This window comes from Pogona vitticeps, chromosome 3 (assembly GCF_051106095.1).
Source record: "Pogona vitticeps strain Pit_001003342236 chromosome 3, PviZW2.1, whole genome shotgun sequence".
Taxonomy (NCBI): domain Eukaryota; kingdom Metazoa; phylum Chordata; class Lepidosauria; order Squamata; family Agamidae; genus Pogona; species Pogona vitticeps.
The window spans coordinates 16584021-16605264 of record NC_135785.1 but is presented as its reverse complement, the minus strand read 5'-3'; the positions used below and the strand labels follow the sequence as shown (position 1 = coordinate 16605264).

Sequence of the window (21244 nt, the reverse complement as noted above, 5' to 3'; positions counted from 1 at the left end):
GTATCAGCTGCCCCTCTCAATTTCGTGTCATATGCAAAATTTGATGAGCATCCTCTCTGTTCTTTCGTCTATGTCATCCATAAAGATGTTGAACAACACTAGAACAGAAGCCTGCAGGCCCCCATTTGTAACTTCTCTCTGGATGAGGAGAAACCATTGGTGAGCAGGTTCTGTCTGTAACTCATCATCCAGTTACAATATCACTTAACCTTAGTAACTCTACAAAAAAGAGAAAGACAGGGTGGAGGGAGAGGTTACCTCTGAAAGGATTTGTTTTTGAGAAACTCGTCCTGCCTCTTGATCGTCACTGCATTCCTTCCTAAGTGCACAGAGGCTAACTACTTGCAACCTAGCTCTGCCTGGTCCTCCGTAGCTAAAATCTTTAGTAAGACACAACTTGTGTGGGCCCATTGAATCGACTGGAATTTGTCGAGTCACTTCCTTCATAAATTTCACGGGTTCAGTAAGCCTACTGTTGTTTAGTCATTTAGTCACATTTCTTTGTAACCCCATGGACCAGAGCACGTCAGGCCCTCCTGTCTTCCACTGCCTCCCGGAGTTGGGTCAAATTTACGTTGGTAGCTTCGATGACACTGTCCAACCATCTCATCCTCTGTCGTCCCCTTCTCCTCTTGTCTTCACACTTTCCCAACATCAGGGTCTTTTCCAGGGAGTCTTCTCTTCTCATGAGATGGTCAAAGTATTGGAGCCTCAGCTTCAGGATCTGTCCTTCCAGTGAGTGCTCAGCGTTGATTTGATATTTACTATGCTAAGCAACAGAATTTTAACCACTGCCTCTTTTATTTTATCGATATTAGGGTGGGCATTGTTTTCCTTCCATGGTAAGATAGGGGTAAAGGACATACTGTATAATGGAGTTTCTGCTGTCTCTCACTTACGTAGGCACTGCAGGTGCTTATGAGCATGAGCACTCTTTCCCTATGCCAGCCTTTCCCAATCGATCCATCATTTAGAAACATCTATGAAATTACCTCCTTGTAGGAATGGGAATCCGAACAAAAGCTTTGTATCGAAGCAGTTCCCTGTGGAATTCCTGGAAGTGTTTGAATTTCCTTTTTACTTGCCATGTAAATTCACCGTGGGTCAATTCAATGGTGTAAACATGTAGACTTGGAACCTTTGGGAAGGAAACAAGATGTCAAGGACTCAAAAGAGCTGTGATGGAGGCTTTCCGGCAATTTTATCCCCTTGGATTAATGGACACAAGAACCATATTCGGAAAACAAGCAGTATTTCTTACAGGCCGATTATTTAATGAAGTGAAATAAATATTATATTTTCCTAACTAACCATAACATTTAGCATATTTGGTGAAAGAAAGTAGTTCTCCTAGGTAAGCAGCATAGAAAATGAACATACTCTATGAAAACCAGCACTAAATTGATTCCCCACACTAAAATATGCACAAAAAATAGTTTTACTACCAGCACAAAAACCATGTTGCCCAGGAGCAAAGTACTTATTTAAGTGAAAAATGGGAAGCCATCAGCTCTGCATTAGCAATATAATCTGAAGGTCTACCTTGGAATCAGAATCTTAGTTTCCTATCCATGGCATTTACAGCCAGGTTGATGAGGCAAGGGAGAAAAAAAGTCTACCTGAGAATCTCTGAAAACATTTGGTGGTCCGATTAAACTGTAATAGGCTCCATGGACCAGTGGTGTAATACAGTGTTTCTCCAGATATTGTTGGGGAGTCTTGTGGCACAGAGATTAAACAGCAATACTGCAGTTAAGACTCTGCTCATGGCCTGAGTTCAATCCCAATGGGCTCAGGTAGAAACAGAATAAATGAGTTGGAAGGGGCCTATAAGGCCATTGAGTCCAACCCATTGCTCAATGCATGAATCCAAATCAAGGCAGATCTGACAGATCGTTGTCCAATTTTCTACTGAATGCCTCCAGTGTTGGAGAACTCACCACCTTTCAAGATAATTGGTTCCATTGTTTTACTGCTCTAAGAGTTAAGAAGTCTTTCCCAATATTCAGCCTAAATGTGGCTTCCTGTACCTTGAGCCCATTATTAGCTGGCTTAAGGCTGACTCAGTCTTTCATCCTTCTGAGGTTGATAAACTGAGTATCCAGATCGCTGGGGAACAATATGTAGCCTGCATAATTAAATTGTAAGCCATCTAGAGAGTGTTTTACACACTACGGGACCATATGTTGTGTTTTCCCGAAAATAAGACAGGGTCTTATATTAATTTTTGCTCCAAAAATGCATTAGGGCTTATTATCAGGGGATTTTTTTTTTCACATACAACAATCTACATTTATTTAAATACAATCATGGCATCTTCTTCTGGTTGTTGCAGAATGCTGCATAATGGTGGAGGGCGGGGTTTCACTTAACTTATTTTTGGGGCAGGGCTTATATTACAAGCATCCTGAAAAATCATACTAGGGCTTATTTTCAGGTTAAGTCTTATTTTCAAGAAACAGGGTATAAGCAGCATGCTTTGCTTTGTTTCTTGGATTAAAGCTTCCAGAATCCTTCACCTGTAGCTGTGTTGGCCAGGATTTCTGGAAGTTGTAGCCCCACAAGATTGGGACCCACTGGTGCAACACATCATCAGGCCCTGCTTATATCCTTAAACATGAAAACTGCCATTTGGCACACCAAATGTTTCTTGGTGCTCCATCAGGTCAATAACTATTATTACAAACCAGAAGACAAGTCCTTTATTGTCCATGCACTGTTTCCTCCTTCATAACACAGAACAGACGTAAAAGATCTTTCTGGGCTCAAAAATGGGATGAAGGGCCAAGATAAATGAGAAGACAAAGAGACCTATAACAGGCTCTCTTTTAAAATTTTGGCAAATAGCAGCTATGGAGGAAAAGAGACAATCTGTTCACCCTCCCTGCTGACATTTTCAAAATGGACCTACTACCCCAGCTGTTATTTGGCTGTGAGGGAAAAGATATTATTTGTACAGTCTGCTTTAGATAATGGGGACAAACAGCAATTCTGTATATGTGGTTCTTCAGTGTAAATATCAAGGATAGCCATTCTTCAAACAGGAAACTAAGATTCTGATTCCAAGGTAGACCTTCAGATTATATTGCTAATGCAGAGCTGATGGCTTCCCATTTTTCACTTAAATAAGTTTCAAAACCCCACCATACTACTAGATTTCTTCTTCTGTCATTCTCCAGGTACAGCTGAGTCCTAGACATTAGTTTGCTAGGAAAACTAGTGCCCTAACCCTGTAACCAAGTGAAAGTTAGAGTGTTCCAATGTACAAATCAGAACATGCTTCTTGACATGATCTTCTCCACTTATATTAACAAAGTGTACAGCACCATGGATGCTACCTGGCTTACATATAAAAATACCCCTTTATTAAAGCCTGTGGGGTGACCACCACATGCAAGAACGATGTGCCTAAATTTTAGAGTGCAAAAGAAATAAGGGTCCCAGGTGAATTCCTCTCTCTCTCTCTCTCTCTCTCTTTATTCTCTCTGTTTAAAGGACCAGCCCTACCATTAGGCAGAGTTAGGCAGTCATCTCAGGTAAAGTGGAGGCAACAGTGGTGAAAGCCTATTTGGAACTTAGAAAAATTACTTTTGGGAACTTTTCTTCATGAACTGAGGTAACCTCTAACTGGAATGAACTGAAGAATTGCTCCATGGGGCAGCTACAGCATCCTGTACAGACTCCTGTCATACCACCTAGTGCCAGGAAGTTTATGATAATTTAATTATTACCACTGGGAATTGTGCACTTAAATTTGTTCTTATTCCACTGTCTATATATCCCATCCAAACTATATATACCGTACATATATCTGGAGCACCAACATTTCATATGTCAGAAAGTAGGTTGTGTCCATGGACGTTCGAGCTATGATGCATCTCTTAGAGGTTCCATGGGACTTTTAGCCATTCTGCTGCAACAAAGGAATATGGTAACCCAGGGAAAAATTTTGAACCACACCTCTCTGCAGGAAGTCAGAGCTGTGTGTTTTAGGATGCTTGCCTTGTGGGGGGTCCTAAACTATCTCGCTTCTTTCCAATTGGTGGAGATAAGCGTCAACCATCAGTACATCCAGCTCATGCAGGTGAAAGGGTGGGTGCGAGGCACCATTTTTGTCTTTTGCTTTTCAGCTAGTGAAATGTCTTGGGCTGTTCTTGTCTTTTACATTGAACAAATATAATTTTTATTCCAGATGGTTTTCCAAGTAAAAACTATGAAAAGCCCTGTCTTAAACCTCTCATATTTAGGATGAACATTCTCTTCTAAAGATGAAACATACATGTCATTCTCTGGTTTTAGCATAGCAACTTTCTATGAGTCAGATTAAAGGGCCGTTAAACTGGATTCGTTAAATTGGGATGGATTTAAAGCTACATAATGTATATAGTTGATACATCTCAGGGAACTGGCTAAAGTCCTAGAGAACTGATATGCTCTCTGGGGTCTCCAAGACGTTATCCTATTACCTACTGAGCTAGGTTTCCCTAGATCCAGGTCATATTTAACCAGATTCCCTGTGTTCTTATGTACCCAGTTAGTTTCTCCAAAAGCAGTTCTGACTCTTTTCAAAGCATGGCCTGCTCCACTGTGTGACATTACAAACCTCATCCACAGGAAGTTCAAGTTTGGGCCTCAATTATCCAAGAATGGGATGCCGTTGACCTGACAACCAACTCTCCATGTAAAACCAAAGCCATCAAAACAACAGAAGCAAGGTGAAAGGTAAATGTTCCCCTTTACATTTAGTCCAGTCGTGTCCGACTCTAGGGCGTGGTGCTCATCCCTGTCTCCAAGCCATAGAGCCAGCGTTTGTCCATAGACAGTTTCCATGGTCATGTGGCCAGCACGACTAGACCCGGATGCCGTTACCTTCCCACCGAAATGGTACCTATTTATCAACTCGCATTTGCATGCTTTCGAACCGCTAGGTTGGCAGGAGCTGGGACTAGCGACAGGAGCTCACTCCATCGCGTGGATTCGATCTTATGACTGCTGGTCTTCTAACTTTGCAGCACAGAGGCTTCTTCGGTTTAACCCGCAGCGCCACCACTCCCCATAACAGAAGCAAAGACCTATGTATCTATCACAAAATGCAATTTCACCTGTGAAAATAACCGCAGGGACAAAAAGAGCTCTGACCTTTGTTGTTGAGGTAAAACGCTCCACTTCCAAAACACGTACTCGAATTGGGCAGCCAGTTAGGTAGATCTGTAGATGGGCCTCTTTAAAGCCCTTAGTGTTATAAATGGCAGAGAATGGAATGCCCACTGAAAAACACGAGAGGCCAATTTGAGCACCTGTTCCTTAACTGTGTTTTACAGCACAACTTAGGATAGGCAAGAAAGGTTAAACTGAAAGCAGTTAAATGAAACAGCAGAACGCCATAGCCCATTGCGGACTTTCTTTTCAACTGCGTGCCACTGGAGTTCAACAGCAGCCTTCAAATAAATAAGGCACAATTACTTGTTTAAATTGGAGCCAGACTGTTAATTTTGCACAGAACAGAATTCGAACCATATTTGGAAACTTTACATTTTCTGAGTTCCTTGTAATGACTTTGCCTCATGATCGCTATATAAGGCACCAACATGATGAATACAGAGTGTATCAATCTATATTGTATATTAGTGCCAATTTGAAGCAATCCCTTCTGCCATATGAAAAACATCTTTATGTACAGTATTGCATTTGCAAAAAACACACACATGTTCTTCATGAATAGGATATTCTCTAATTTATATATCAAACCTCCAATGCATTCAAATTACTCAACGAAGATGTAGTGGTGAGACTGAGCTACCATTAATGAAAAAAATATTACCAAAAATACACTTCGCAGCATCTACAGCTACACAGTAATGCACATAAATTTAAAACTGAATTCTTTGTCAAACGAGTGTAGTACAAGCTGGTGGTTTGCTTTATTTATTGCTCCATGTTTGTAGACTTTCTCCTCCATAAATTCTGAGAAATTCTCGGAAACCGGTGGAAATTAAGAACCCAGGACAAAAAGCAGAAACAAATAGTTTTTCATCTGTGTTTTAGCTGTTGCTTTGTGGTTAATTCATTTAAGCAGTTTTAAGTTTGCCAACTGATGAAGAAGGGGAAATATATAATTAGCGTGCCAGAGAAAAGAAACAGCCTGGCAAAGTAGTAGGTTTTCACTGTGTACAAGATTCTACTTGTACTGAAGTGTAAGCTAAAAAATATCTTATTTATAAGCACTAAAGAATTATTACTTAGCGACATATGCATGCTAGGTTCTGTATAGTTTATGCACAGCCAGATTACACACAGATAAGGCTATGGATTATGCAAAATATGTGGAACCCATTGTTCTGTGACAAAGGCTGTAGGATTCCAAATGACAGAATGATTGAGGGTGAGTAAGAGGGTTTTCCTGAAAACAAACAGCTGTTACTAGATGGGAAAATATACATCTTGATTTTCTTCTACTATGATAAGGTGCCACATGATTTTTGTGTTTTGTTTTGCTTCTTTGGATTTTGCCTCATATGATAAAGACACGTCACGTGGTGTGTGCGTATGTGTGTGTGTGTGTGTGTGTGTGTGTGTGTTTTAAAAGGAATCCTAAGGTTCCCAATGAGGTCGATTTCACAACTAGAGTTTATTCAATATACTTGTGCCACTGACTCACCAGATGTTTTGGGGTCATGCAGCACATCGGTGTCCACTTCCTCCCCTTCGAAGTGGAGCTCCCTCGTGTCCAGGCTTTCTATTATGTTGCTCATGTCGTCTGCTATTTTCCTCAGTGTCGAGGTGTTCACTCTTTTTCCATTGCTCAGGGACATCTTAAACACTTACACCCATGAACGGGGGGCTGTTAGAGAGAACAAAAGAGAATGAGGCACTAGTCATATCCTGCCTCCAAACTGTTACAGCATCTTTTTATATATATACCACAGTACAGCACTTTGCAGCATTTTTTAAAAAAGTAACAAGCAGTATTTAGTCATTCTACATAGTTTTTTTAAAATTGCACACAGTTTCTTTATTAAATTATAACTATAACAGTAATTACTATGGGATCTTGGAACTATAACTGGGACTAATTAATTACTCTTCAAAAGAAAGTTTTCAAGTTCTGGTTCATCTCATTACCACCACCACTTTACACACAAACACTAAATGAACTAAATTCATTGTCTACACACACCTGGAATACCACTGAGAATCAAAGGCATGGACGGTATTATGTTTGATGGGAGCGTGCTCCTTGGAGATTCTCCCAAAATTCTTTGCAGAGCCATAAGTAGCCATTTTGGTGGTTGGAGTTTCACTCCTCTATTGGTTAAGCTTGGGTCATATTGGAAAGGGATATACAGTGAGAAGATAGAAGGTCTGAAAATGTAAATGATGTATTGATTCGGCAGCCAGACCATTTGTTTTGTGCGTTCTTCTGCTTGGGGATGAACACAGTTTGCTTGCTCAAGGCAGTTAGGTCTTTCTAGCAACAGATTTTTGCACCATGTAAATAACCGCAACCTGGGTCAAAGCCACATTTGTTCTGCCCTAGTTATGGTTCTGTGCAGCAGAGGTGCAAGCAGCCAATTCTTCATCATAAAAAAAGTCAAACAGACTCCTTCAAGCTATTCAACTGGAAAATGACATGCAGCCTAGCAAAGGACTGGCCCTTTCATTAGCCATCGCTACAGTCAGCAGATGCTAACAAATGGGAAGTGGTGGCAAGCTGGGGGGGGGGGACACACAAAAAACAGACCCCCATGTAGCTCGCCCTCCACTTCTTAAGCTGTCCCTCTGGTCTCAGGTACAGTAAAGAAAGCTGCCTCTTCCTATTTGTTAAAGTAAGTTTCAGCTGACAGTACATTTGCCAGTTCAGCAGCGATTTCAGGGCCAAACTCTGAGACCTAGGGGTGTACCCTTGTAATGTCATAGGCATACCCCATCATATCACAGGGTATGTGCCCTTGGGACATCATCATGGTTGTGGACTTTCAGCAACAATTACAAAATGGTGTTTGTGTGTGTGTATGTTTGTATATTTGTGTTTGTGTGTGTAATATTTGGCGCTAGACATGGGCATGTCTGGCATGGATCCCCATTTCGGTGCCCCGTCCCCTCCAGTGGACGGCCATTCAGGTCCAGGAGGCGATGGGGCAGAGTGTGGTTGTTGAACGGGTGCCGACTGCACGGGACTGCAGATCAGCTGTTCGGACAGGAAATGAATCACACCGAACCAGCACTTTGTGCCCATTTTTATTTGCCATCTTTTTTTTCCTGCCGGCAATGTGGGCACAATATCGCGTAGCAACACCAGGTCATCTCCTGGCATTTTGAATCATGGATACAGAACACAATGTCCCACATTCATAAACCAGAGGTTGCTTTTTTAAAAGAACTGAATCATAAATAATGTGCAGAAAAGTGATGAACTGTAAAAGCTAACCAAATAGCCATAGCCAAGGGCTACCTCCCAGAGTCTGTTGGGAAAGATTTGCAGGCTGAAGACTACAACGCACAGTGGAAAGGAAACACATTAATGAAAAGAAACAGAACACCATTGGCTAAATCAAAGCTGGGACAGGGGTCAATTTGGATCGACTGATGAATCTCTGTGTGCTCTGTAGCATGTCAAGAGCTCTAATCAGGCATTTTTTAAAAGGGTGATTATGGAAGTATGAGTACGGAGAGTTGTAACTCTGCTCACTTCCTTTCAATACTTCCGCAGGCAATCCAAGCCAGAAAAATATGGAGCCTCTCTGCACAGTTGGGAACCTGATTTTCCAGGACCTCAATGATAGTTTTTAATTGCTTTTAATTATGCCATTGTATTTTAATTAGTGTATAGTTTGTTTTTTAATGTTTAGCTTATTATGGTTTTAATTTTACTTTTTTTAAATACTGTGAGCCACTTCGGGTCCCCTTATCAAGAGAATGGCAGGCTATAAACAAAACAAACAAAATAAATTAAATGAGGCTGCCCAGCTCCATAATAAACAGCAAAAAACCCTCTATTTTTTGCAAAAGGCAGAGACTATAAGGCAGAAGAATGGGGCTCTCCCTTAGAACATGCACCTGACATAACTGACAGATTTTTAGAAACGGCTTCTCCTTCCCGTTATCCCTTTCCTCTCTTCCGGCTGCCAAATTGGTTCAAACCCTTCTAAATTTTAAAAGTCTCCGTTGTGTATATTGTAAATATTTGATAAACAACAAAGCGCCTTGCCGTTTTGGTAAGGTGCACAGCTGTATAATGAGAGATTTAAATATTCAGAAATGGCAACACAAACCTTTGCCCGCTTTCACTGCTAAGTATTCTAGAGGGACACGCTCCGAATAAGACTCATAACGTGCCCTTGGGAGCAGATGGGAGTCCTCGTGCATTTACTGTTTGGGAGGAAATGTTTACATTTTGAGAATCTCCTGGTCCCTTACTATTTTCTCTCTCTGCAGAGTCAAAGCCTATATACTCCTACAGTCCCAGTGTCTCTCAGAAAAATTATATGAAACACTATGTGGTGGCGCTGTGGGCTAAACCGCAGAAGCCTGTGCTGCAGGGTCAGAAGATCCGGCAGTCGTAAGATCAAATCCACGCAACGGAATGAGCACCCGTCGCTTGTCCCAGCTCCCGCCAACCTAGCAGTTCGAAAGCATGCAAATGCAAGTAGATAAATAGGGACCACCTCGGTGGGAAGGTAAACAGCGTTCCGTGTCTAAATCACACTGGCCATGTGACCACGGAAAGATTGTCTTCGGACAAACGCTGGCTCTATGGCTTGAAGAGTGGGATGAGCGCCGCCCCCTAGAGTCGGACACGACTGGACAAAAATTGTCAAGGGGAACCTTTACCTTTACCTTTATGTATTTTTCCACTGGACATAATTCTCACCTTTAGAAGTCATCGTTCCAGAGCTGAGGAAAGTTACTTTTGGGGACTACCACTCCCACAATCCCCCAGCTGAAACATTCTGGGACCTGTCATTAAAAAAAGGCAAACTTTCCCAAGCTATGAATGTTTGTTTCATTGTCACACTGGTGAGTCTCTTTCCTGAAAGATCTGCTGGTTAGTTTCTGTTCTTATTCGACTTGGCGTGCTTGAACTCATCCTCGGTATTCATTACTCTCACACTTCATCTTCACCTTAGTTGCCTTTAGCAGCATGTGCTTTGCATTCTCTGTCTCTCTGCTCTGAATGCATATTTTGGGAAAAAGACAACCAAGTGCTGGATCCCAAATTCTTCTGCACATCCTGCACCCTGCTCAGCCTAAAGATATGTTTGGAAATTGAATGGCAGCTGCAGCCAGTAAATTTCGATAACCCTTTTGTTAACTTACAAAGTACAATAAGACCTCCATATCTGTGGGTTCAGTATCTGCTTATTCACTTATCCAAGGTCTGAATATATTAAAAAAATTTAAAAGAAAAATTCCCCTAAATATACATTTCTAATGATGAAGTTATCAGAACGGGCCATTAGAGGGAACCAAACACTATGTTACATATAGCATTTGCTATTATAATAGTGCTTGCTATTATCCACATTTTTCATTATCCACATTTTTCAGCATCCACAGGAGGGCTTGGAACCAAACCTCTGAGGCTATAGGGATCCTACTGTGGTAGACATGTTAACCACAATACTAGTAAGGGCACATGCAACCATTATTGAGATGTCCCCCACTTTATCCATCATTCCTCATTCTGATTAGTACATGGGGAGGGATTATAAAACTTCTGTTCTTTCCAAGATTTCTGTACATATCTTCTGGACATTTTAATTTGGTTGCTGCTAGATTCTGGAAAGTACGACAGTCCCCAGTTTATAGAAAGATTAATTATAACACTCTCATTTAAACTAAAATGCATTATTGCAAGTTAATCACACACATTCCAAGAAAAAATAAATAGCAATATGTACAGGTAATTAATATAACTTGTTGAGCTCATATTTCCTTTACATATACAATTACAGTCTGCACATGACATACCAATAATTTCAGGAGGAAACATATATACTTATTTACAGTATATATTTACCTACTTAGTTACTTAAAACTAAGAAAGAGAAGGAGATGAAACATACACTACTGAAAAGTAAGCACACATAAGGGATTCTGTCTGGCCTTCGTAGAAGAAGCCAGGCAACTGGAACCCCCTAACAGGAACACTCCACAATACAACCTTCTGTCAGAGTTGTGTGGCAGCAAGCTGACTTATATTGCAATACAGTAGTGCCTCGCTAGAAGATTACCTCACAAAATGGTTTATTCGCAAGACGATGGGTTTTTGTGATCGCTATAGCACTTCGCAAAATGGTTTTCCCTATGGGCGATTTTCACAAGACGGTTTTTTTGGGGACCGTTTTGCGCAAGACGACAATTTTGACAGCTGAGGCCACAAAATAGTTTTTTTAGGGACGGTTTTTCGCAAGACAGCGATTTTGGCAGCTGAGTCTGCGCTTCGCAAAATGGTTTTCCTATGGGCAATTTTCACAAGATAACGATTCCCCCCCATTGGAACGCATTAAATGGATTCCAATGCATTCCAATGGGGAACAGCATTTCGCAAGATGATGTTTTCACAAGATTTTCACGGAACGAATTAACATTGTCTTGCGAGGCGCCACTGTACTATGGAAGACTTAGAGAAATGGTTTCACTCTGTGATGCAATATCTTAGGAGTCCAAACAGGACCCCAAACATAAATCTCAGCTATCTCTCCTTTAAATTATGTCCGTGAGTTGAATCAACTCAGTTGCTTCACCCATTTACCCATGTCAGTCATCATTCCTTAGGGCTAACTAAGCGTAAGGAAGCGATTAAGCCACATCTTCCAAAGCTAAAACAGGTTACTTTTTAAGATGGCACAGGAGTTTTTTGTATTGGGCCACTTAAAATACAAATAAATTAGCTTTTGAAGATAACCTGTTTCAGCCTTTGAAGGGTGTAAAAAGAGAACTTGTAGAAAATCACATCCTTCAGAACTAAGGGATCTGTTCTAACTCCAAATAAACTGTTTAAAAACCAAAAGGGACCACATGTATGTGAAATGCAAGGATCTCCTCCCACCAAGGCCTTCAGCATAGTGTCTCTTCTCCAGTAAGTCAATTAACTAGAGCTTGTGCGCCACTACCTAAGAATTCTCTTCTAGAAGGTCTTCCCATCAAGGGAACTCAGCCAAATATGCTTTATCTGATTTTCAGATCTTTGCACGGACGTACAAAGGTCTACCTGGCTTCCAGGTTTGGGAGGAAAGGAAATTTGGGGCATGACAACATGAATAAACCCCTGGTCAGCAGGTCTAGAAAGCATCTCTATAGGGCAACCAGCTTGTTCTTCTACTTTTCTAGCAATTATTCATGCTCATCCCAAGTGAGAAGGCTAATTCACTTGCAGAGTTTTTCCATCATCAGCAACATATGATCTCTTTTTATTCTGTATGCAACATGAGCAAAAAGATCGTATTTTGCACAAAACTTTCCATTTTGTATAGAACACAGCATTTATGAGTAACACAAAGTTTCACGGAGGAAGGGGAGAAACTCTTTGCAAATTAATTGCAAAAAGGTCTAGAAATGTGCAATTGAAGTAAAACATTTGTGATGTCATTAACCACAGATAGTTTTCCCCCACCGAACCTATCAGTTCTCACTTGTGAAAACAATGAAGTAAAAGGTTGCATCCCTCATAAACAGACACTCAAGGGGCATGACTTCCTCCTTAATGGCTACTCCATGCCTTCAACATCTTCTGTGGAACTTTTGCAGGTGCTAAAAGAGAAAGCTCCTAACCCTAAGCTGCTTATAACTACTAACAAGAGGGAGAAGATACCATTCCATGCGCCTGCAATAGTCCCAATGTGTATGAAATGCCTATTCAGGTTCCGATAATGTCTCAGACAGAAGACTCTGTCTCAGCAGGAACTTACATAAGCATGCTGTTTTATTTCAAGGAGATAATAAGATGCAAAGCCATCTGAAATATGTCTAACTGAAGCAGCCTATATTTTAACGTCAGGATTATTCAAGCAAGCTGATAATCGTCCATTCATCTGCCTAAACTCTTCTTATATTTGTCTTTTAAAACTGTTTTTCTTCTGGCATATGAAAATGTGATGCATTAGACATCTTTGCCAAATAACCCAAATTTTAATTTTCTTCATGATTGGCTTTATAAACAACTAGATGACTTGTTTCACTCACACACTCACAACACAATCATGAAGCACCAGGAGGATGCTACTCCCATCTCATAAGGTTGTGGTATATCTATCATTACCCTAAATATATGAGAAGGGCAAGAACAGCCCTACCATTAGACGGTGAGCCATATGCCTCAGGTAGAAGATGCTAGTAGGCAGCTATGGCAACATGGCAGGTGGTTTCCTTGAGATCAGCTCCACCCCACTATTCCTCCTAGAAAGAAGAGCTGCATACGACACACAGCTTGTTCTGCAAGCCCTAAACCAGGGCTTGCCAACTTTGGGTCAACATATGGTTTTGGCCTGCAACTCCCAGAAAGAGGGGGACAGCTAGTTGTGAAGGCTTCTGGGAGTTTTAGTCCAAGAACATCTGGCGACCAAAGGTTCTGAACCATTGCCTTAAACTAAGCTGTGGAGCATGCCCAGTGCCATACTAAAATAATTTAATTGCCATTTCCAGTCAGCTTCTGGACATGGAGTGGGTTCCACTCTGTTCTTTGCCTCAAGCAGCAAAGTACATTTGGCTGGTTCTAGCGCAAACTAAATCACACAGATAGTTTCTCCAAAATTGTTAATGCGACTACAGGGTATGAAAGGTACATCCAGTTAGAGCTATTCACATGCCTATTATACTGACAAGGGGCACCCAGTGTGGTATATTGGGTAGACTGGTGGACTAGGATTCGGGAGTCCTGAATTTGCATCCTCACTCAGCCATGGAGACTCACTGGGAAAATGGTACTGTTACAACCACTCCTTAAATATCACATTTACCTTGGAGACCCTGTTAGTTAGTTCCAACTGGAAAGCACCTAACATAACATTATATTGACACACACTGTCTTGTAGCAGAACGCTGCTGAGGATGAATGTCCCAAGCAGTTGTCAATGTCATTTTCCCCTCTTCTACGAGAGTGTTCCCCCAAATTTTCTGGATAAATTTGGTATCTACAATACATAATATACACACTTCACATGCTACTTCCTCTGAAATATTCCCTTCATTTTAAAAAGACATTTGTCTCTTGAAATTTCTGTGTTGGGTTTTCCAGGTAACATTTTAATTAACGTATGTGTGAACGGCTTGGGCCCTGGATACCTGAAGGACCACCTCCTTCCATATAAGCCTACCCGGCAGTTAAGATCTAGCCAGGGGACCCTTTTGAAAGAGCCGTCCCTCAAGGAGGTAAGAAGGATGGCTTGTAGACAAAGGGCCTTTTCGGCAGCTGCCCCCAGACTATGGAATGCCCTCCCGACTGAGATTCGTCTGGGGCCGACACTGATGACATTTCGGCGCCAGGTAAAAACCTTCCTGTTCCAGAAGGCTTTTAATTGAAATAATATTAGCTGTGGGTCCGATGGCAATTTTATTGTATTTTAATTATTTTATCTTTACTGTACTGAATTTTAATTGTTGTAAGCCGCCCAGAGACCTTTGGGTAGAGTGGGCGGCATAGAAGTTAAACAAACAAACAAACAAACAAACAAACAAACAAACAAACAAACAAACAAACATGGTGGCACCAAAGATGTTAGTTCTAACCAGTGTGATGAGGACACTAACACAATACACCAGTGCAACCAACGTTAAATTAAACACTATTTTATCTCTTGTCAGCTCCGTGACTAATCATTTTAAGGCACATTTTAAGGCTGTTGTTTGTTTTGTGTTCAGACATTTTTGTCTCTTTGGTACAACCTAAACACACACTTCACTGAGTCAAGGTGGAGTTGATCACTCAGAAAATTCAGAACTGGGTTTTCATCTCTACACAACTCTGCTCCAAAACAGTGAACTTTCAGTATATTCAATATTCACTGTGTTGCTGGGGATATTTTCCTGTGTTCGTACAGCTGTTTTCCCCACAAAATTGTGTGTCTCTGTGTGTGATCTTTTGCAAACTTTGGGATTCCCTCAATTTTTTCTGACACCACCCTTTTGTGTGTGGATATTTTTCCTCTTTAAGGACTTGCACATGGAAAAATAAGATATTAAACAACATATATTTCCTTTTATCAGTTATCACTTGTAGTGGTCACCCTGTCATGCATATTTAGCAGTGCTTTTGTATGAACCAATAGGGAGCTGTTGGGAGGCGGAGCCAGCTATATAGAAGGGGGGCTGAAGCAGAGTCAGAGAGAGCGATGGTTTTGAGAGCAGATAGGGAAGAAAGGTTTGAAGAGAAAGGAAGATTGTTTGGGTTTTGAGGCAGAAAGAGAGTTTAGGAAGTGAACAGTCAAGAGTGTTATATTAGTTAAGTATAGAAGAGGTTAAGGGAAATACTGAAGTTTGTGTAACTTTAAAAATGTGCGTAAGAACTATTCCTGAAACAACTTGTAACCAATAGACCTGGTCTTATTTCAAAGTTAAGTACTGAATGGATCTCAGTCTTTCATAGGAAACATAGTTGGTAAAGAGATCAACTGGTGGCAGCATGGTAATGGACATGTTGGGAAACATAACATGAGCTCTGTGTTTGGTGAAACAAGCAGGGGCCATGCGGTGAAACGTCACACCACTATCTCAAGTCCTTCAGAAGGCTGGATCAGAAACTTTGATATATCAAGCTAAAAACGAACAAAAATGAAAACTGCCAATAATTAGTTGTAATCTTTAGGTGTCCTTGTGATTATTGGCTCACACAGCCGTACCATCTAACACTCTTCTTTAGAATGTAATGGATTTCTTCACTATCTTGTTAAGAATTTTGCTGACTCTTGTTTTGAAGAAATAATTAAGAGGATTATTGGTAAACTGCCCGTGATATTTGGCAGTAACTGCTGTAAAAATGCCAAATGGTTTTGGAACTGAGCACACAGAATCATAGTTCTCACACAATTAGGGATGCATGTAGAAAAATTAAAAGAAATTAAACTGATACTCATTGTTTTCACGCAACAGATAAAAGCCAGCTTAATGAGAAATAATGGCTACTGAATTCAACGGGGGAAGTTCACACTCATTAAATGAGTCCCTGATGTTTATCGCAAGGATAACAAAGCAGTGTGATGTAACACAGACATAAGGGAAAGGCTTTCTGGGTTTTCTTGACTATAATCCTCACTGGAGTCCTCCAGCTAAAACAGTGACTCTTAACATTGATTCCCCCAAAAGTTTTGTATTTAGAATTAAAGAATTCTGAGACAGGAATTTGTTTTGGAAGCAACTGATCTGACTTGTCTTACATATAAGAACTGACTCATCATCACCCCCATCTTTCTTCATTTCAACAGCATAATTCACGGAGATAGGAAGGGATATATTTTGTTGCTACATTTATTACACAAATGGGAGTAGGGCATCATCTGCTAATCCACTGCATCGCATCCAGAGATTTTACAGCAGAGTCAGAGCCATGTCGTGATATAATGTGCTCCTGTCCATCCAAGCTTCATGATTGAGGGTGGTCACCCTTAGATAGGTCTGGAAAACTATCACCAGGAACTGGGCTTTATCCGTGGTGACCAGTATGTTATGGAACACATTGCCTGTTGATGTTCACCAGGCTCCCTCCTTCCCTTCAGGAAACTGGGGAAAGCTGAGCTTTTCAAAGAAGCCTTTGGAAGCATCCTTCCCCTTTGATACTCTTGTGGAACTCATGTGCTTCCAATTTGATCCTGAGCAATTCTAAGATTATGTAAGAGTTTTAGAAGAGGTTAATCCTGTTAGTCTGTGTGAGTTATGTAAGAGTAAGACTCACTGAACACATGTAGTTGACTTCTAAGTACGCAAAATATTTTAGAAGGCACCTGTTTTAAACCACTTTTAACTTATATGTTTGCAGTGTATACTTCTGTCTGCTTTTTCCACTATCTGGTTAGGCTGCATTTTTTTAAATGGTACATTCCTATTTTGATATATTTTACAGTTATTTGGGGAAAGCATGGTCCAGAAAAGCAACTCATACCTATTCAAGAAGAATAAAGTGGTAAGAATAAAAAGATGTAATTCCCTATGGCAACAGCTCAAGAATGTTTGAGGAGGGATGAGGAATAAATGTGCCAAATAAATACCTAAGATAATGTCATATAACTAAGTCATGCATTTTCTAGTTTGACAATTAAATGCATGGAAAACTGAGGCTGAGAAGCTGGCTAGGGCATCCTACGTTGATCATGTATTGTGCAGAAGTAGAATAAAAGACCTTAGTATGTGAGACATGTTTCTGGACTGTAACTCTATTTTGTTTGTGTGTTTACTTATTTTCATGTCTACCCTGCCTTTCTCCCAAGGGAGACCCAAGACCGCACATAAGCAAAAGACAAACAAACAACAATTAAAAATACAATAAATTACAATATTAAAAACACAAATAAAATATTAATAATTAAAATGTAATGCATAAAATCCCTTAAAAACAATTCTGAAACACATTTAAAGGGTGGGAAAAAGCAACTTCCTATTTAAAACTCCTTCTAAACAAGGAGAATCTGTAAGAAGAATTATCAGTAGTATTGCATGTGGTCTTAAGGCCCATCTTTTCTACTGTATCCTGCAGATGTTTGTTTAGGAAACAAAATATCTGGCACAGAGAGGAAGGACATAAATTTGAAAATAAGAACAGGAAGGAAGGAAGAGCCTCGTGGCGCAGTGGTTAAACCATTGTACTGCAGCCAAAATTGTGCTCACGACCTGGGGTTCAATCCCAGGTAGCGGGCTCAAGGTTGACTCAGCCTTCAGAGGTTGGTAAAATGAGTACCCAGCTTCCTGGGGGGGGGGGCAATGTGTAGCCTGCATAATTAACTTGTAAACCTCCCAGAGAGTGCTTGAAGCACTATTGGGCAGTATATATAAGCAGCACGCTTTTTGCTTTGCTTTACATACTGACTTAAGTGAGAAGCAAATAGAAGCTCTAACTAAGATGAACAAGACCTAGTCACAGATAAATGTGTATAAGGCTGCTGCTTCAGGCTGCTATCCTAAACACTGTTCATAGGAAGTATGTCACAGTGGATTCATTAGAATTTAGTTTTGAGTAGACAAGCAGAGGATTGTGCTGCAAGTTGATAAAAAAAGTTTTAAAGAAAGCATGAACTCTGAATTTCCTTCATTGGCAAGTAAGCAGACCATATACTTGCTCCAGATCCTTTCTAACACAATATAATGCTACGGTTCTGATTCTTAACTTCCAAGATTAACAGCACCCAGTCATGGAACTTCAGGAACAATCCAGTTAAAGTATAATGACAGCAAAGCAGAATTAAAGCATGTTTAAATGTTCTCATTATAACAAATCAACAGACTACAGTATATGTTACTGCTGTTTAGACACCTTGTTCCTTACTCACTCATTTTTATTTCGCAGTCCTTATTTTTATTACCGTTTCCCCAAAAAATAAGACTTAACCTGAAAATAAGCCCTAGTATGATTTTTCAGGATGTCTGCAATATAAGCCCTACCCCAAAAATAAGCCCGCCCTCCACCATTCTGCAGCCACCAGAAGAAGATGACATGACTGTCTTTGAATAGACTGTTGTGTATGAAAAAAATAAAATAAAACATCCCCTGAAAATAAGCTCGAATGCGTTTTTTGGAGCAAAAATTAACATAAGTCCCCATCTTATTTTCGGGAAAACACAGTATTAATTACAGACCATCTGTTACATTTTATGTAACATAAACAAAATACCATTTCAAGGAAATTTACACAAGGAGAAGAACTTTGGAGATGCTCAACTCATAGTACAGCTGAGAAATAACAGACAAGAGAAATGTCTATTCTGGGCTGAAAGACTGAGGGCTTTGGGGATATGCCTGCTTTTTTTCCTGACAGATCCACACTACCTCAAAATTTCAGCTACCTTGAAGGAAAAGGCATCTTCTGGGAGAAAGGGACAGAGAGGTGTTATTCACCATCTGAAGGAAAGTGATGAATGCTGTTCTCCACCATCTTGCTGGCTAGTCTACTGGAAGCAGCCAGGTGTTCACAGACATGAGTTAATAACTTACTATTTCATGCACAAAGCAAAGTTCATTGGGTAAGCAGGATGTAGCTGTACTAGGCACCAGGTGGAACAGAAATATGAAGATGATTCTAATATTTTTCTTTGCCCTCCTGCTGTGACCTTGCCCTTGATGTAATCTTAGGAGCATTTATTGACCAGTTATCCTCGGTCTTCTCAAGAAAAATTAACTAGAATTTGTGATAAAGATTTCATGTCATCATTAGTACAGGTTTTATTAACTTTGTCCACGCAAACGGGTCTGACCTAGAAATGATCCTAGCTGTGGAGTGTGTCCAAAGATATATGATTAAAATTAGGCTATAAAATTAGGCTTTCTTTAAAACAGACAAGCAAGAACTTCAAACAAGGGGGAGCTGCAACAAATTGCTGCAGGGCGCATTGTTGTGATTCAGGGTTCTAGCCAGCCAGCCCCTTCTGGGAAACTCCATTCCATTCAGCGTCTCATCGTGTTCCTGGTTTCTCTCCAATGCTCAGATCAGTATTTTCTGCTGAACAAACAAATTCAAACCTTCAATCAGGTTCAAAGTGATAACTAGAACTCTAGCCACTTTCAGGCTGTGACACCCGAACAAAGCTTAATTTACCTCAGTTGGCAATGACACCAGCTGCAGGATACACCCCGTACAAAACAGAACCGAGAAAGCACAGAAGTGATGAACTGAATGTGCAGCATGTGAGAATGTATACCCGGTGAAAAGTTATTTAGACTAAATCCACAATGGCTCCCAGTGTCAGGTCAAGATTTCAGGCCACCTCGTAAAATCTCAAGGAACTACTACACTTCTCTGAATCTCCAAGCAGGAAGGCAGATTTTAGTATAAGCGGTGCAGGAGAGTAAAACTTGATTTTTACATGTGAGGTAACTTCTCAGTGTTCATCTCTCCTTGTTTCCCACTGGCTCAGTTTAAAGATCTTTATGTGTGTGTTGACCCTGCCCCTCAAAAGCCAGAAATGAGGGGAAAGAACTGAATGAAGGATTGTTGGTGCATATCTTTGGGCCATCACACCATTTGGAGAGAGACAGGGAGTGAAATGCCAGTTTCTTGACTGATGGGTCTTCTGGTGCCTGGAAAAAAAACCTCTCCATCATCTGGTGATGATCTTTGCATAAGCCAGAGCAACAGAGTACAGCTTGAAAAGAAAACTCCTCACATGGCTTAATGTGCAAAGCTGGAAGGGGCCCTACGGATCATCAAATCCAGCCTCTGTCAGGGAGGCACAGTGGGGAATTGAACTCCCAAGCTCTAAACCACTCAGCTACCTAGCCAGGTTTTGTAAGGAAAAAAAAATTTCATGGCTAATTTACCTAAATCTTCTTAGTGCCCGTTTCCAAAATCACTTTCCCCTAGAGGCAGCTTTCTCATGGTGGTTGGGAAATTCCAGGAGTTGAATTACTTAAAAGATTGTTTCAAACATCTTGGTAAAGCCGGCACCTACAACCTAGATTTCTACTGCCCCAAACCTCGATCAAAAAGGGAACAGCAGAGGTTCCTGCATGATGGACTCTGGCTATTGCTGGACAAGGTTTGTTCCTAAACCCCATATCCTCCGTAAGATAGGGTTGTATCACCCACAGTGATACAGGGTTAGTCCAATATACAGTAGTTTCTAAACAGCATCATTTCAAGGGACCTCATGGCACTCTTTATAGACCACCTGCTGCCATACAGGATGCCTCCCAAAATAATGGTCCAGCCCCCCCCCCACTCTACCAACACTTTTCCTGGATTTAATTATGCTGTCAGATCAGCACAGATAAGATCAGCACGATTTGAATCGCTTAGGAGGGCAGCTCAAGAGCAAATAGAACACTGTTGTGCTAGTGCACCATGAAGGAAAACAGCAGCCAATAACAAAAGAAGGAAAGAAGGAAGGAAGGAAGGAAGGAAGGAAGGAAGGAAGGAAGGAAGGAAGGAAGGAAGGAAGGAAGGAAGGAAGGAAGGAAGGAAGGAAGACCAGGGCAAAGTGGAAAGATCAAGAGGAACAATGAGAAAAGGCTTAATTTGAATGATGAAGCACTCAAATTTATGGCAAGCTGAATTTTTTAAAGGAACCTGTGACTTCAATAAAAAGTGTTCACTCTGTCCTTTAT

At 40.7% G+C, this 21244-nt stretch overlaps 1 protein-coding gene across 1 annotated transcript in view; it reads right to left on the bottom strand.

Moving 5' to 3' along the window:
• Nucleotides 1–21244, bottom strand: part of PLD1 (phospholipase D1) — a 132215-nt gene that overhangs the window by 72681 nt on the left and 38290 nt on the right. Inside the window, exons 2-4 of the mRNA XM_072996193.2 lie at nt 6659–6841; nt 5140–5267; nt 993–1138 (exon numbers count right to left, since the gene is read on the bottom strand). Coding sequence (XP_072852294.2) covers nt 993–1138; nt 5140–5267; nt 6659–6812 — 428 coding nt within the window. The 5' untranslated portion in view covers nt 6813–6841. The remainder of the gene's footprint in view (nt 1–992; nt 1139–5139; nt 5268–6658; nt 6842–21244) is intronic.